At 35.8% G+C, this 18817-nt stretch overlaps 1 protein-coding gene across 2 annotated transcripts in view; it reads right to left on the bottom strand.

Moving 5' to 3' along the window:
* Nucleotides 1–1276: 1276 nt before the first annotated feature.
* Nucleotides 1277–18817, bottom strand: part of LRRK2 (leucine rich repeat kinase 2) — a 136234-nt gene continuing 118693 nt past the window's right edge. For both annotated transcript variants that reach the window (XM_049625291.1, XM_049625292.1), the window contains 8 exons: nucleotides 14477–14671; nucleotides 13235–13428; nucleotides 11623–11695; nucleotides 10652–10836; nucleotides 6656–6808; nucleotides 4758–4966; nucleotides 2594–2665; nucleotides 1277–1998 (listed from right to left, as the gene is read on the bottom strand). In XM_049625291.1, the coding sequence (XP_049481248.1) occupies nucleotides 1877–1998; nucleotides 2594–2665; nucleotides 4758–4966; nucleotides 6656–6808; nucleotides 10652–10836; nucleotides 11623–11695; nucleotides 13235–13428; nucleotides 14477–14671 (1203 nt within the window). In that variant the 3' untranslated portion in view covers nucleotides 1277–1876. The remainder of the gene's footprint in view (nucleotides 1999–2593; nucleotides 2666–4757; nucleotides 4967–6655; nucleotides 6809–10651; nucleotides 10837–11622; nucleotides 11696–13234; nucleotides 13429–14476; nucleotides 14672–18817) is intronic.

Below are 18817 nucleotides of genomic sequence, written 5' to 3'. Positions count from 1 at the left end.
ATACATACATACATACATACATACATACATACATACATACATACATACATAAAAATGTAGAGATTGACAGAATGTCCTGAAAAAGATGATCCAATTAAAAAAAGATAAACGCTTATGTTTTTATAATGATAAGTAGCTCATTTGGGGGTTCTAACCAGGGAAAACTTAAAATGAGTCTGCCAATTTTTTTAATAAATTGTTCTAAAGTCATTTTTTGTTTCAGTACTCAAGAGGGAACAATTCTATTTTAAGAAAAATTTTATGAGAATTTGAAAATGGAATATATCAGGCCTATCAGGTTTTATTCTGGGATCCTAAAAACTATGTGTACTACAGGCAACTGAATAAATCCCCAAGAGAAAACTTTAGTTAGCATTTTTTAGATGTCCCATACACAGGTTAATAAAAAATTTCATATTAGACAGATACAGAGCTATATGTGAAAAATAAAACATTATCACAAAGTTTTAAAATTCTTAAACATGCTTTAAGAATGTTTATTATTCCATTTAAATATAATGTTCATTTATGTATTTCTTCATAATTTTCTTGGTAAAAAAATTACAATAAATACAAAGTAACAATGAGAAATATCACAGGAACAAACTTGTCCATTATTTTTAAAATCATCCTATAATACAACACTGGTGAGTTCTGAGAATATTAAATGGACAAGTTATCCTGTCATAGAGAATTGTTTGAATTTATGACTACTGGCGAGGGCCAATGGATTTACCAAAAAAGTTTTTCCTTAAGACATAAATGTCACTCAAATTGTTACCTAGACACTTGGCCCTGACACTCCTACTGTGGGAAGATATTCAAACAATTTAGGTATAATTTAGAAGACAAGGTTAGCAGGTATTTTTACCTGTCATAACCTGAAACTCCTTTCTTCTTCATCAAAATAAAGAGTGTTATAAACTTGCCCCCACAGTCACAATGGGAGTTGTGGAATTCTATAATTCTGGAAATAGGGTTTCTTCCTGAGTGATGCAGGATTTGCAGAATCACAAATTTAGGAAGAAGGTGGGTAGAAATGTTAGGGTGCAGGTTAGAAACAAGTAACCAGCGGTCTGGCTTACCACTGAAAATCCGAATTAAAACATAAAAAATATCACTTGAAGACTGAACACTGTATTCACACCAAGTATACAAATTTCAGGGTATCCACATTCAAAGATTGAACTGCACAACAGGAAAAGAGAAAGTGGCCATGTCTTTACTGGGAATGAGAACAATATGTTATATTTCCTCATCAGCACTTTCCGTGACATTTTCTTTTAAATGGAGGGAAGATGCATGAAACGCATTGTTTGCATCAGCAACAAAGAGGATGCACATTCCAATGAAGGGATTTATTGGTGAAAATTCAGTTTACAAGCATGTATGAGACATGCATTTAAAAGGAATTTAAGAAGGAATGTATTACACGTGAACCAGTCCTAATATTACTATTCTACTTTGCAAAATACCTAGAAAGTAATCAAACAGCAGTCCTGTTTAAATGCAGAATTTTAAATAAAGTTTACTTTCGTTATGGATAAAAACAAAAAAATTAATCACTTTGTAAATTTTGGTATGAGTCCTGCAATTATGTACTTTTTAGCTTTCCTTTCATTACTTAACCCACAAAATTAATTAGGATGTGGGAAATATAATGCCATATTTTGAATAATTCTTTAAAACATTTCCAGTGAAATTATTTTTACACATATTTATATTTAAAATAAAATAAAATATATAAACATTCCTTCATATACACATGAGCTTTTTCAAAAAGTGGAAGTGTCCTTTTCATATGTAAACATTTTTAAAGAAATATTTACAGGAGAATAATTTTCGCATCCAAAGGCAAAGATCTCCAACATCCCTCTTATTCAACAGATATTCTTCTCATTTTTTCAGCTAATTCGTTTCTTACTTCAATATGTTTTTCTAAATTTTGCACTTCATGTGGAAGGTTGATATCCCAAACAGACAAACAAGACTGTATCTCTACAAAGGAAAAAAATGAAATAATGGTTCAAAGATCTGCCATAAGGCCTTTTTATTTTATTTTATTTTATTTCAATTTTGTTCATTTATATTTAGTTGTCTTATACAAACATATATATAAATACAGCTATAAAAATTTACTAAATCACTGCCATTCATAAGAAACTACATTTTGAAAATGTTTAAAGTGTATTACAGAAACAACTACACTTCAAAAAGAGTGTGAACTTTTAATAACCTGATGTTTCACTTTCTGAAAGAAATAGTTTTTTCAAACACTGTTCAAAATCAGAGCTCATATGGATATAGGTAAACTGTAAGGAAAAATAACCACGTTTAGTTTAAATTTGGGCTACTTCTCATTTTACAGTGGTTGATATTTCTACTTCATCTGAAAAAATACTACTAAACTACTAAAACTTAATTTTGAGGATTTATGTTTCAATTATTTACACTATAAAGAAGCTACCAATTTAAAATGCTTGAAGTTTATAGTATATGTTATATTTATTATAAATGTATACAACACATAACATGTTATAATCATCAGTGTCATTGTACTGTGTTTGGAATACAGTATCTTCTTAAACACTACCTTTTTGGTGTTGTGTGCCTTCAGTACTTTTCCGGATATACCCCAAAACCAGCATGACATTTTTAAGGCTTCCTTTAAAAAAAAAAAATATATGAGTCTTCTGTTAAAACAATGTAATAAGATGAACTTTAAAAAGTCATTAGAAATTACCGTATAATTCTGCTTTTTAGGAGACACTTCAATTATACTGAATAAAATGCTCCAAGATCAGCAATTATTTAATGTTGGAAAATTTGTGGCCCATTCCTTGCTATAATATTTATTAATTGTGTTAATCTGAGAAAATTATTTAACTTTTGAAAAATGGGTTTAATATTTATACACCCAGAGTTATAATATTAAATGAGATGTGTGTGAAACTGCTTTGGCATTAGTCAAATGTGAATCATTTGGATACAAAGTTGGATGGATGATATACTGATACTCTGTCACAGAACCATACTTTCTTCTCAAGTCACTCACTAATTTACTCAACAAATATTTGCCATACGTCTTCTATACAGGAGGCAAGGCCCTGGGGAGTAACGAAGTAAATAAACACATGCAGACTCAACCTACATGGAGTTTATATTCTAGTGAGGAGATTGACACTAATGAAAAAAAAAATCGTGACCAGGATGGATGCTATGCAAGGGAGATGTTATGAGAACTTCAAAGAGGGAAGTTTGACCTAATCAGTGTTCAGTTGTGAAAGGTTTTGACATATGAGCTGCCATTTTGAAAAAAGAGTTAGTGTACCTTCTTGGCTTAATTAACTACAGAAGTTAAATAAGCAAAGAATGAGCAGCACATGAAAAACATTGAGGCAGTGTGAAGCATGGTATCCCAGAGGGATTGAACACTCTCCAGATCAGAAAGCACTGGGAGCAATGTGATAAATGGCAGAGGCTACAAAGGTGAGGTGAAGCCACATTGTACCTGCCGCACCTGTGGATTATGTTCAAATTTATCTTTACTTTAAAAATCAATTAAACCACTGAAATTCCACATAATTTCAGTAATGAACAACGATTTGGGTACAAACGTACAGACAAATTAAAGGACTTAACAACCTTGGTAGAATAAAGCTAGAGAGACAACCCACTATTGTTGTGAGATACAACGCTAGTATGCTGAGAGTCACCAATCACTCACAGCATCTAGTGTAACTCCTGTGCAATTTCAACATCCAGTCATAAAAAGTGGGTGAGAGTAAGGAGTAACACTTGTCGCTCCTTAATATATTCCTGTAAAAGGAATTGACCATTTGCTTCACCTGTCAAACACACTAGGACTTATTTACTAAGGTTATATAAACTCTCGTTTTGCAGAACCTAATCCCACGTTATTTTGGTGATCAACTTTGTATATATGTCAATACTATTCTCTAAGCCTAATAATTAGTTAAAAGAAAAAAATGGAATGTATTTATGTAGAAAATATATTTCATGTGCTGTTATGATTTCTTCATACTTAAATAGAAAAGTAGGAGCAAGAAAAGACATAAAAGTCTGCATAAAACATCATGATTGTCAATACCTGCAGATTGTAGAGTTCAGCATATATTGTTACAAGCATATAAATTTGTTGATAGAATGAAAAACCAAATATAAGAAGGGTAGGAAGTTTAAATTGGTTAAAATAAGCATTTGCTTTAATACCTTTGGTTAAAAAGTTAAAAATACTCAGGGCGCCTGGGTGGCTCAGACAGTTAAGCCTATGACTCTTGATGTGGCTCAGGTCATGCATGATCTCACAGTTTGTGAGTGTGAGCATCCCACTGGGAATTTCTCTCTCTCTCTCTCTCTCTCTCTTGCTCTCTCTCTCTGCCCCTCCCCCACTCACTCTCTTTCTCTCTCTCTCAAAATAAATAAAGAAACATTACAAAAATATTTTTAAGTTAAAAATACTCAAAATTATCTATTTCCTCTTTTGCCTTAGATACAGAGAAAGTAGAACCGAGAATCGGTGCTCGGCTGCAATAATCTTCTCTAATGGGACTGAAAGCATCCATTCCCTCCATTTTTTAGTGACCCTATTAAAATGTATCCCAGTTCTATGTTTCATGATGTGACCTTCTGAGACATGTCCAATGGCATTAGAAAGTGAGACTAAAATTAAAAATAAATGCATATTTTTAAAGTCTTAGACAATACCATAAAAGATTGAAAGGAAAGAAACTTACCTAACTGTGCTGTCATCATGACTCTGACAGAATCACAAAAATTGTGAACTATACGTATAATTCGACGAGTTGAAAGATCAAGGAGTAAAACATGGCCTCCTCCAGTTCCTATCCAGAGGGCAGTGTTCTTCTGGAGGCAGAGAGTTTTCACTCTCCCAGAATAAGATATTTTGTGTTTTGATTCCGCGTTTACTTTTACCATTTCCTCCCTAAAACCATAAGGTATGCATTAATAATTTATTTTATCAACAATTAAGAGATAAAGCAGATGTCTACACATGCACACTATATATAGCATTTTAAATTATGAATACATAATAGTATACATTATATATCATTAAAATTCTACGAGTGTTGCTAAATACAGAACATCAAAGTGGCTTCTCTCCTTGAAACATAAATTATCAAAGATAACACAGCCCCTTCAAGAAATTCTAAAGTAAATAAAATGGATAAAATAAAGTGGCTCAGTTGGCTAAACGTCTGTCTCTTGATTTTGGCTCAGGTTTGCATCAGGCTCCACGCTGACAGAGTGGAGCCTGTTTGGGATTCTCTCTCTGCCTCTCTCTCTCTCTCTCTCTCTCTCTCTCTCTCTCTCTCTCCCTCTCTCTCTCTCTCTCTCAAAATAAATACATAAACTTTAAAAATGGATATAATTTTTATAAATAATAAGCCTATATAACCCAGTGTAAAAGAAAAGAATAAATTTGCCCAATATAAAGTTTCTTTCCATGAAGTCTAAGAGTTACAAAGGAAAATTAAATTTTAATCATTTACATGTAAAAGATGTCAATACAAACCACTAAATGTTTCTCTGAGCCAATGAATAATTCATGACAAAAATGAGGTGTCCGGAAATAAAACAGTTCTAATACTTCAGGAAGGGAACCTTTACCAGGCAGAACTGTCAGCACTTCCGAATGTCAATCTCCTTACCATCCAGAGAAAAATGAAAACATTCTGGGAAAGTCAACCTTGAAGTTTCATTTTATAGATACAGTGTGTAATCTAAATGTTCTCCAGAGAATAAAAAATCTATACGTAAAAACAAGATAAAACAGGGGCGCCTGGGTGGCTCAGTCGGTAAGCGTCCGACTTCAGCTCAGGTCATGATCTTGTGGTTGGTGAGTTCAGGCTCCGCCTCAGGCTCTGTGCTGACAGCTCAGAGCCTGGAGCCTGCTTCAGATTCTGTGTCTCCCTCTCTCTCTACCCCTCCCCAAATAAGGATGAGTGGTCCCCTTTCCCACCAGCAGCACACAAAAGATATGCGTGATTTAAAGTCTGAGATGTGCTGGATTAGACTAAGAACTGGTTGTCAGTCTGGTGTCTTGATCCTTCATCCTTAAGCAGTTCGTGCATTGGTCAGTCCAGTAGGTTTCCCCCCATTTTTTAAATTGTTTCGTGACTTTGTCTTTAGAACAAAGTATCCTTGGACCTGTAGTCTAATTACAAGTAGTAAACTTTGATATTGTAACACTACTAAATGTACAGTCAGCAAGGAATCCAGTATGATCACTTTCAATAACGTACTATTTTTTCATTGGTGAATATTCTTTGTAATATCTTGAAGAAACCATATATATCATGTTCCTATTCTTTTTTTATTTTTCCAAAATTAAACTACTTGCTAGATACCAAGAGATGGTGCTGGAAAGAATTAGCAATTTTGTTTCTGAGTTGTTTAGCGTTCTAGTTAGAGGTAGAAACAAAGTAAAATTAGGCACACTGCCTCTCTAAGTCTGAAGTATAAAAACGGCTCTAATAAGCACAAAATAAGAACCAATGACATTGTACCTATAGTGAACAATAATATGTTGTACACCTAAAATTTGTTAAGAGGGTCAATTTCACACTGAGTTCTTTCCACAGTAAAATACAATTTAAAGAAAACAATTTACTTTAAAAAGTGCACACAGTCTATAAGTTCACAGAGTTTTTCAGTCTTCTTATCCCATACTTCCACAAATGGGCTATTTTTCTTAGCAACGTAGAGAGCCGTGTCCACCACCACCGCTATGATGTTGGAATCACTGAAAGCTGCATAAGAAAACCTAGAGGGACAAAAGAATGTCACTATTCTTCATTTCTTGCAAACAGATTGGCTAGCATAGGCCCTACCTTCATGGCAAACTTCTACTTAGCCTTTGATGTTTGTTTAACTTAAATGTCAGCTCCTCTGGAATACTTCCCTGACCTATCAAAATATACCAGTCATTCCCTTTCCCGCACTGGTATACCTGTAACACTACAGACCTCATTAAGTATCAAACTGTATTCATTAATTAGTGTGTCCCTGACACTAGACTGCAAATGTGGTTTCTTAAGGACAAGGACCATGTCTTTCAATATACCCGCAATCCAGTAAAGAGTCACCATGGATAAGTACCTATCTATCTAGCAGATACAAGTGAAGATAGATAAGAACCTATCTAGAAATAAATGCCTAGCTAACAAAGTAGGCAGTTTGTTAAGTAGACGGAAAGAGGATGGATGGATGCAGAATGAACTAATAGAAGGAATGAACAACCAAGAAAAAGTAAAAATGGTTAACGTTGCAATTCGACCAGATAAATGACATGAAAATGTCACACCGTTTAAAATCCTTTAGTTTAAGGGGCGCCTGGGTGGCGCAGTCGGTTAAGCGTCCGACTTCAGCCAGGTCACGATCTCGCGGTCCGTGAGTTCGAGCCCCGCGTCAGGCTCTGGGCTGATGGCTCGGAGCCTGGAGCCTGTTTCCGATTCTGTGTCTCCCTCTCTCTCTGCCCCTCCCCCGTTCATGCTCTGTCTCTCTCTGTCCCAAAAATAAATAAAAAACGTTGAAAAAAAAATTAAAAAAATAAAAAAATAAATAAATAAAATAAAATAAAATCCTTTAGTTTATTGTAGGGCAGGAAGATTTTTTTTTCTTCCTCTTTCTTGTTCTGGCAAGGGAGGCAAAAATATGTGCTGCCAGAGAGCCACTACATTTTAGACAATTTCTAGTTTTTTGCTGTATATAACAGAAGACAGTTCAAACTAGTACAAATATCACATAACATTTTAGAATTTATAAAATGCTTCTGTGCGTTCTCTCATTTGATCCTCAGTAACAATCTTATAAAATACTACAAACCTCCATGTCTGCAATGAGAGAAAGTTAACAAAGGCTAAATAACTTGCTCGAGGCCACATAACCAGCATGTCACAGAAGCAGGACTCGACAAGTCTCTGGAGGCCTGTGACTCCAGAGACCACATCATCTCTCACTACCCACCATGCCTCTGTCAGCGCGAACTGATGACAATGAGGAGGGTAATGAGGATGAAGCAGCATCTAATTAGCAATGAGGTATCTGCTTAGCCAGGGAGAGACGAAGGCAACAGGAGACACTTTTTGGGAAGAGAGCAAATACTTCCAAGTGTCTATGAAACCAGATCCTCGTCTCTTTCAGGTGATGAACAGCTTTGCAAGTGCCATGTTTTTGGGTGTTCTCTCTAGTACAGCATTTATACTCCAAATCTTATGTGGAATTTTAGGGAGTTGATTCCCATGATCTCATAACATGCTCTATGAAATAAAAAAAAAATTGGGGGCCTTTCTTTTTAAATATTTTCAGTTTTTTTTTTTTTTTTGTTTTTTTGGTTTTTTTTTTAGGTTGATTAAAAGTGGAAATTACAGGGATGCCTGGGTGGCTCAGTTGGTTGGGCATCCGATGCTTGGTTTTAGCTCAGGTCATGATCTCACCATTGTGGGATTGGACTGAGCATGTAACCTGCTTAAGATTCTCTCCCTCTGCCCCTCCACAGCTTGCGTGCATTCTCCCTCTCTCTCTCTCTCTCTCTCTCTCAAAAAAATAAAATTAAAAAAATAAATGAATAAAAACGTGTTTTTTAAAAAAAGTGGAAATTACAGAATGAAAATGGATTTATCCAAACATTTACCACACATTAGGAAACAAATCTGTGAATGAGAGAGAAAAACAAAAGTCCTCATCCATGAGAATTTACAATACATAGCAGTGTATCTGAACCCCAAAGACCTTAGAATCACATGAGAGCCTGAAAAGAAAAATACTGAAATCTGGGCCCCAGCCATGATTAATTCATCTGATTTAATTGGTCTGGAGGTGAGTCCCAGGCATAACAGTATTTTCAGCTACCTCATGGTTTCTAAGTGGGGCCAATGCTGAGAACCAGTTAAGTTCAGTATTAAGAGAGCATTTTTGAAAATTCTTTTATAAAAAATGTAAAGTAGATGTTGTGAAGGGAAATAATAGCTGAACTGGAAGAACAAATCCAAGGCATCTAATCTGCACAGGAGGAATCAAAGACAACCCACTCAGAAGAAGTGACATTTGCATTAAAACGAGCAGGGAACATATTAGTCGGCCAGGAAAAAAAGAAAATCACAGTCACAGGTTGGGGGTGAAAGGGAGCAGGCTGTCTTTGAGAACTGAGATGATTTCAGCTTGTCTAAAGCACAGGCAGCAAGGAGGCTGCAAAATACTAATCCAGAGAGGGAAGTAAGGACTAAATCCTACAGGGCCTGGTAGACTACCTTAAGAAATCTGAACTTCAAACAAAGGACAATGGGATGTGACTGAGGGTTTTAAGCAAGAGACTGACACCAGACTGAGTTGTGTTTTAGAAGAGCTCCTCTGTCTGCAATGTTGAGAACAGACTGAAGGAACTCAATCAGAGGTTGAGAACTGGTTAAAAGATGCTGTTGTTAGTATGGTTATTGATGATGGATGGTAGCCTGGCCTGTGGAAGCAGTAGAAGGAAAGTGAGAAATGAAAGAATTTGAGTGTCAATTAGAAGAGTTAAATGGACAAAGGGAGTAAAAGATAAAGGAGTCCAGGATTACTCTCAAATTTAGGTGTTAGGTGATTAGATGGATATTGAGAAGCCAGGATATTCCCTGAGATGAGGATTTGTGACTCAAAGCTAATACTAATCACGAGTAATATTTATTGAGAGCTTACCAAGTGCTGGGCATTAGGTTAGCTCCTTATATTAATTTTCTTGTTTAGTCTTCCAAACATCCCTTTGAGGTACGATATATTACGATCCTCGGATTAGAGAAGACTGGATGTTTGAGTAGTTCTTGCCCAAGTTCACATAACCAACACACAGCAAAGCCAATATCTGAACTACAATTTATGCTGTTATCCACCAACCTACCCTGCTTGTCACTGAGGAATGTGGCTCTTATGAGAGCCAACTGCAATGATTTGGTTAAAACACAACTCTAACAATTGAAAGAACAAATGGGGACAAGGTTTCTGTTTTATTTTTGCTTGAAAGTGGTATCACTAACTTTGCTGTAGAAAGGGTATGTGTATAATTACCGAATCTAGAGATGACTTTATTCCTGAGGTGCATGTTTCCTACAATCAATACTTAATGCAAGTTATCTAAAGCGCATATGTAAAACCCACAGATGAAGTAAAATACTGACTTTATTACCTTTCAAAGTTATGTTTAATTTGATACAGGGATAATGAAATTGTTAAAAATTGAGATTGACAAATACTACTAAGATCATCATGGCTTTTCATATTTTATCCCAAACGTGACTAGGCTGGGTGACATTTTTAATAGAAAAATTAATTATGCATTTTAAAAGATTTTTGCTTGGGTTGCAACAACATTATTAATATGATTATAAATAATAAACATGGGGGCGCCTGGGTGGCTCAGTTGGTTAAGCGTCTGACTCTTGATTTCAGCACAGGTCATGATCGCAAGGTCATGAGATTGAGCCCCAAGTAGGGCTCCACGCTGGGTGTGAAGCCTGCTTAAGATTTTCTCTCTCCCTGCCCCTCCCCACTCTCTCTTTCTCTCTCTCTCAAAAAAAAAAAGAATAAATATGAATAAAGTAGCAAATTAATTGTATAGATAGAAATAACTTACAACTGATTTGTCTTTGTCTCAATGAGCTTCTGAATGGTGAAATCATCAGAAAATGAGAAAAGTTTTGTGCCACATCCTCCCCACATAATGTTTTTTTCAGTTGAATTCATGGATTCACTCAAACACATCAGTGGAGTACTGACATTTCCTATATTTAGTATCTTCAAAGGAGCGGCTCCTTTACACTTTGCCAAGAAGAGAAACACATTCAATAAACTGAGTAGCTGCAGAATGAAACACTGTAAAATTTGCTGTGCTTTCTAAAAGCTACTATTCCATTTTAAATGGCTAGAGATCTTAAGATAAAAATTCAGGATACATTTTTCAAAGGATTTATGAAAACAGTATTCAAATTCAAGTGGTATGCAAAAACATCATCCTTATAACCAATCTCTTTACTTTTCCATGCAAAAAATGTACAGCATATAACTCAGGGGTTATACTCTACTTGTCTGTCTCTCATTAGTAATGTTTTTTGATAACAAGGAGTATAAAGGGTAGGATGTTGGATAAATAGATGGAACCACAAGATGAATGGATGGAAGGAGGAATAAATGCTTTATTGATAAATGAGAATCTGAAGAACAGAAAGTTAATTGATTTCCTCCAGGCTAAAGAAAAACTTGGCAAACCAGATTTAAAACTTACGTTTTGTTTTTTTCCACAATATATTTATAAGGAATTATCACTTCATTTATATAAAAATAGAATTATTTTCATTCCTAACATTATAAATCAGATCTCATTTACCATTTTATCCTTAGTTCATTTATATAAAATGTACAGCCAGTCCACATACATTTATAGAGGTTCTATTGTATGCAAGATTTGATGGGAAAAAAAGGTGAAAAGAGTATTTGTGATCTTTGCTCTTCTGGAGTTTATAATCACTTAGAAGGGGAGTGGGGATAAGCATACATAAAACAAAGAACTTAACATTTTTTTTGATGTAGAATGGATTCAACATTTACCTTAACAGTTTTATCTTCAAAAATTGCTAAATTGCCATCAGCAGTTCCCACCAGAAGAAAGTTTTTTTGCTTGCTAAAAGAAAAAAATGTCAAAATTGTTATAAAAAGAATGCTTATATTGACCAAGATGGCCATAACGTTCCCCCTAGGTTGACTAAACTTTAGACAGATTTCTTCATGACTCTATGGGCACCTGACCTCCCTTTTTTATAATTTGCTTATTTTTTTTACAGCATTTACTTTAGAAAATTTACAACTGTAAATTCTTTCTCTGCACATTTGAGATGTAACTCCTCTCCCAGCCTGTCAGTTTTACAACCTAGATATGTCTTTCTCAAGGAACTGGGAGCCTTCCTTTTGAAATGTAATCATCAAGAAAGGCTGGACCCCAGGGCACCTGGGTGGCTCAGTCGGTTAAGTGTCTGACTTCAGCTCAAGTCATGATCTGAGTTCATGAGTTCGAGCCCCACATTGGGCTCTATGCTGACAGCTCAGAGCCTGGAGCCTGCTTTGGATTCTGTGTCTCCCTCCCTCTCTGCCCCTCCCCCATGCACACGTGCATGCACGTGCACTCTCTCTCTGACCCTCTCTCAAAAATAAATAAACATTAAAAAAATTAAAACAAAAAAAGAAAAGCAGAGCCCCACCTCACAGTCTCCATGGGAGGGTAGAAGCCTAACTTCAATGAGCAACAATTAGCAAAGACAGATCAGTTAATCACATGGAGCCTCCCACAATGACCTGCAGTCATTTCCACTGCAGTACATTTCCACTAGCTCCATCAATATTAAAAACTCTCCCACCTTTTGTATCAGTAAAGTTGAGTTCAATCTCTGCCCCCTATTGGAATAATCTTAAATAAAGTCTTCCTTGCTTATTTAACACCATCTGATGAATGAATTTTTTCTCTGACAATACCCAAATAATTTCAACTCCAAAACTGCCAGTGGAGTTTATATTTCAGCTGCCAAAAACTTGAGTTTCACGGTTTTCTAATGTACTTATTTATTTTCCAGTATTGGCTTAAACAGGAGAAATATATGGGGTATAATCTTAATGGCTCCTGGAAATCATCCTGCCCCAAGTATTATAACAATCAGCCTGTTACTCACATCTGAAATTCTGCCAGTTAGATAAATTCATTTGAAATGAGATCCCTGTAACCAAGAATGGTTGAGTCGTTTTCACCTATTAATAACTTATGAATTCATTTAGTAGGTATTTTCCCAATTTGATAGTTAACTGACATGTTTTAAACCAATATGGAATAGGCTACTGATATTCAAAAAAAGAATAAATGGAAAATTATCTCTGAAGAGGACTTACAAAGAAAAGTAACCTGATGTGAAGGGTGGTAATGAAATCAATCAGAACTAAGGTAATACCAGCAGTAGGGCTGGTTGGCCTGAAGAAAAGGACTGACCTGTCTCATACTGCCTCAGCTTGATCTATAAGAATATCTTTGTGGCCTCCCACAATGCCCTTTAATATATGCATATTGATAGAAATATGTTAAAAATGAGCAGTCTTTGCTGAAGCAATCAAAGTTTTCCACACAATCAGTCATCTAAAAGTATGGAACTTTCTCTAATGGTCAAATTCACTACCATACCTTTGCTTGGGAACGGAATTGCAATATAAGCAAGTTACAGAATCAGTCATCTTTTTAAGGGTATGTCTCTTTTTCCCATCTTCGGTACTGATGACCAGGAGCATGCCAGACTGTGTCCCACACACAATCCAGCTTTCCTTTTCAGCAGGAAGATGCACCAAAGCTAGGCACAGTATTCTGCTGTCAGTAACTTCCTGTTAAAAAAAGGAAAAAAAAACAACAACACTCTAATGAACTTGATTCTGGCTTAAGTGACTAGAATTTGAATAGAATAAAAACATCATTATCCATACACTGAACTCTTTTTACTCTCTTGCTCTTAATTTTAAAAACAATGCCGATTTTATTTAACTGTCAATAATAAATGAGTTAACTGGCAAACAACTTTGCCTATCTAAAATGCATCTAAAACTAAAATTAAAATTGAAAAACATTTTTCAGTATCCATATTTCTCACTCCACCAAAATAATATGAGAGGATTGTTCAACCTTAAGAATAATGATTAGGCATAACATGTATTTCACACCAACAGCCACAATATTAGCTTATTTTTTAAGTCTAGAAATTTATCTTATCTCTGCTAATACAATTTGTTGACCCATCTTGTAGAACAGTACCCGGATTTTCTCTTTCAGTCATGAGCACCGACCCCCAGCTGCTGTGAGTGCTGATTACTAACAGCTCAGAGTTGCACCCTCCACCACATAACTGCCCTCCACTGCTGGGAGCTGGCTTGGTCAGAAATGGCAGGCAGGCGTGGCCACACCCACCCTTGGGCAGACCGCAGCCAATGCCTGACTGCCATGTGGGAATGAAAGACTGGTGGCCTTGAGAGACCAATCTGTGTTGCTATCCACACCCCAGTCTCTCATGGCTGAAGACTGACAGACTTCTTCAAAAACTACATTGTTGTGGAATTTCTTCCCCTGTTCTATTGGCTTCCTTCACTTCCTTAAAAGTTACTCTCTCCTTACATCACTTGTACAAGACTCTTTTGTCTTAAACTCTGTTTCTAGGGATCCTGACCTGAGACAAACATAGACTATGATTTTAAAACAAAACAAAGACTATTTAATGTTATGTAAATACTCTTGTTCCATCAGAAAACTAACCTAACAACACTCCTACATTGCTTTCATTTCACTTCTTTCTAAGTAACTTTTTAACTGATACATTCTTTAGCATAACCTGCAAAATAAATTTTCTAAAGTATTTGTAATTTAAAGAGTATTTTGATTTACCTCAGAAGTGTGTTTTTCCATATTTAAGTCAAGAAATGAGAGCTGTCCTTTGTCAGTGTGCCCACAGCCCAGCCAGATGCTTGCACTCTTGCTGTTATGATTTGTAGCAACCATGCATTCAACTATAAAGTTTTTAGGTATTGATATATGTCTCATCAGACAGATTAACTCAGCTGAATTCAAAATGTCAAAGACCTGAGAAAGTTTATAAACAACAAAACAATATGCATCAAGTTAACACATGTCCTCTTGAAAGATCATATTATTGTGCACAATGTAGAACTGCATGTTATAACTGTTAACTGTGATCTAATCCAAGCAACAAGATTAATAATCCAAACTACAGATAAAATTACATTAAAATAATACTTAGTTTTAGACTAAGCATAAAATATACTCTTTTGTATGTATGTTTTGTAACTTAAAAAAAGAGAAAATCCCAAAAGTGCCAACTGAACAGAAATGTAGTATAGACTGGAGCTATTCAACACTCAACTCTATACTGCAGAGCCACATCATGTTACAGATAAACACAGGCCACCAACAGAATAGACTTTCTGCCAGTTGCAGGGAAAAGAAATTTTGATCTTTGGTAATGAAATTCACAAATTCTAGATTCTGTTTTCATGCTTTTCCTTGAAACACTAAAGAACAAGAGAGACAGGGTGGGGGTGGGGAAGAGAACTGTAAGAAAACAGAACCAGGACTCAGGAGAGTGGCATTAGAGCCACGATACAGCCACTTGCCTTCCACTCATGAGATGCAGAGAAAGCTCCTTATTCTCTCAGTGTCTCATCTGACAAAGGTAAGGAGTTTACCCATCTTGTCTAATATATACTGTATTTAAAGATTAAGTGGGTAGGTCAAAGTCAAATACTATCATATACTACAAAAAACAAAAAACAAAAAAAAAAAAAAACAAGGTGAAGTATTGTTGAAAATAAAAGGAGAATAGAGTAGGGGCGCCTGGATGGCTCAACTGGTTAAGTGTCTGACTCTTGGTTTTGGCTCAGGTCTGATCTCACAGTTTGGGGGTCAAGGTCCACCTCGGGCTCTGTGCTGATAGTGTGGAAACTGCATGGGATTCTTTTTCTCCCTCTCTCTCTCTCTCTGCTTGTCAGCCAGTCACACTCTCTCTCTCAAAATAATGAATGAAATTAAAAAGGAGTAAAGAATAAAATAATAATTAAGCTATGGAAATTTTACTGTGAAAAACAAATTAAAAATACAAGAAGTCTATGTGATGAATACCAGTTATAACCAAAATTTAAAGACAAGTAGACATACAAATGGCCAGCTTGTATATGAAAAAGTGCACATCACTATTCATCAGAAATGCAAATCAAAACCACCACGAGATATCACTTCACACCTGTCAGAATGGCTACTATCAAAAAGACAGAAAAAAGAAGGGCTAGCAAGGATGTGGAGAAAAAGGATTCCCTGTACACTGTTGGTGGGAATGTAAATTGCTGCAACCGCTATGGAAAACAGTATGCAATTTCTCAAAAAATTATAAAGAGAAAAACCATCCAACTTTTATTTCTGGGTATAAATTTAAAGCAAATGAAAGCATTTATGTTTAAAGGATATCTGCACCCCCATGTTCACTGCAGCATGATTCACAATAGCCAAAACATGGAAGCAACCTAAGTGTCCATAAATGGATGAACGGATAAAGAAAATAAGATATATACGTATATGTATATATGTATGTGTGCACCTATACACACAATGGAATATTATTCAGCAATTAAATAAGAAGGAAATTTTGCCATTTGCAATAGCATGGGTGGACCTTGAGGGTATAATGTTAAGCAAAATATATCAAACAGAAAAGACAGATACTGTACTGTATCACTTATATAAGTGGGACCTAAAAAAGAATAAAGTAAAATAAACAAAACAAAGCTTCCAGATACAGAAAATGGACTGGTGGTTGTGAAAGGCAGGGCATGGGAGTGGGTAAAATGGGCGAAGCAGGTCAAAAGGTACAAATTTCCGGTTATAAGACAGGGATGTAATGTATAGCATGGTGACTAATGTTAACAATATCACACAGCATATTTGAAAGTTGCTAAGAGAGTAGATCTTAAGAGTTATTAACATAAGAAAAAAATTATAACTTTGAGGTAATGACTGTTAACGAAACTGACTGTGGTAATAATTTCAGAATACATACATGTATCAAATCATCATGTTGTAAATCTAAAACTAACATAGTGTTTATGTCGATTATGTCTCAATAAAATTAGGAAGGGGAAGGTAGGGAAAGTAGCCAAGATAATTACATAATTCTTGATAAAATCAGCATATGTATTCAGCTATTTTTGAGTAAACATTTTAAAGCTGAACAAAAAATTTTCGGGGCGCCTGGGTGGCTCAGTCGGTTAAGCGTCCGACTTCGGCTCAGGTCATGATCTCGCGCTCTGTGAGTTCGAGCCCTGCATCGGGTTCTGTGCTGACAGCTCAGAGCTGGAGCCTGCTTTGGATTCTGTGTCTCCCTCTCTCTCTGGCACTCCCCCGGTTCATGCTCTGTCTCTCTCTGTCTCAAAAATAAATAAACGTTAAAAAAATTAAAGTTGAACAAAAAATTTTCAATAAATTATGATACAAAATCAAGAGTCCACAACATAAAGAGAGCTCTTATTTTGATCTATTAAAATCTTTTTCGGTTTAAAACACAATAAGGGGGCGCCTGGATGGCTCAGTCGGTTAAGCATCCGACTTCAGCTCAGGTCATGATCTTGCGGTCTGTGAGTTTCAGCCCCGCATTGGTCTCTGTGCTGACAGCTCAGAGCCTGGAGCCTGCTTCGCATTCTGTGTCTCCCTCTCTCCCTGTCCCTCCCCACTCATGCTCTATCTCTCTCTCTCTCAAAAATAAATAAACATTAAGACAGTAAAAAATTTACTTCTGATAATATGGTGGGAAAGTTATTTGGACAAGTCACCCATCTAAAAGTAACTTAAAATGCTAAGGAAATTATTTTTTAATCTCTTAAAAATATTAAAGATCTGACAACATCATAGGACTTATCAGGACAAAATATTAGTGAAAGAATCCAATGAAAGAGAGGTCAACTGAAACTTAAAGCCAGATATTTCCTTAAAGGCATTTGTCTATTGAAGGCAAAACTGATGTGTGGTTTCTGATATCTTATCAGTCCACAAGAAAGAAGTTTAAATCTAGAGCATTCCCAAAGTGGAGTCCAATAAAAGCCTGTTCCCATAAATCTGGAACCCCAAAGGACTACATATTCAGAGTAAATGAGAACCAGAAATAAAGCCACCCCATGCATCCACTTTCACTGGTATGAGGAAAGTTGCCTTTGACAAAGGGGGAGGAAGGAAAAGAACCCTGAGAAATTGTTATTCAAAAGCTTGTTCTCATGAACATTTGTAGACCAGATTCCCATCGCCCAGGTAGTTCAAAAAAAAAAAAAAAAAATCTCAAACCAGGAACTGAGTTTAAAGCAATTTGCAGCAAGAAAATTAAGAAAAAAAATGTGAAAGACCTGTATGCAAAATCATAAAACTTTATTGAAAGACAAGAAAACATAAATAGAAAGATAACCCACATTCAAGAATAGAAAAACTTAATGTAATGAAGATAAAATCCTCCCCAAATTGTCTGCAGATTCAATGCAAGGCCAATCCAAGTCACAATAGGTTTTTTCATAAAAGTTGACAAAGTGACTTTAAAATTTATATAGAAAAACTAAATCCAAGAAAGCTAAAGCATTCCTAGAGAAGAAAAATAAGTAGAGAAACGAGATTTATAAAGTGACAGGAATTAACACAGGATAGTATTAGAGGAAGAACATATAAGTTGACCAATGGAAGAGAACATCTGTGTGGATGTGTGAGTATCTGACAAATTAAAGAGTAAAACTAGGGGGAAACGATCAACAGAAAAAAAAGGAAGAAACTATTTAATAAATAAAGCTGGAAAATTTAGTTATCCATATGGAAAAAAACTGGATCCAGATAAAAATTTCAATTCCTAATGGGTTAAGAACTTAAATGCCAAAAGCAAAACAGTTTTGTTTTTTTTTCTTTTCAGAAAAAGAGCACATGAGCAGGGGAGAGGAGCAGAGGGAGAGACAGAGAATCCTAAGCAGGCACCATATTCAGCACAGAGCCTGACATAGGGCTCAGTCCCACAACACTAGGATCATGACCTGAGCCAAAATCAAGAGTTGGGATGCTTAACTGACTGAATCACCCAGGCGCCCCCAAAAGCAAAACTTTTAACCACTTTGAAGAAGCCATAGATAAATATTTGTGTGACTCTAGGAGAGATGAGGAAGTCTTAAAACAGGACCTCATAATGGTAATAAC

This window comes from Panthera uncia, chromosome B4 (genome assembly GCF_023721935.1).
Source record: "Panthera uncia isolate 11264 chromosome B4, Puncia_PCG_1.0, whole genome shotgun sequence".
Classification (NCBI taxonomy): domain Eukaryota; kingdom Metazoa; phylum Chordata; class Mammalia; order Carnivora; family Felidae; genus Panthera; species Panthera uncia.
Note: the sequence above shows the minus strand (reverse complement) of the source record. Positions and strands in the feature narration are given on the sequence as shown.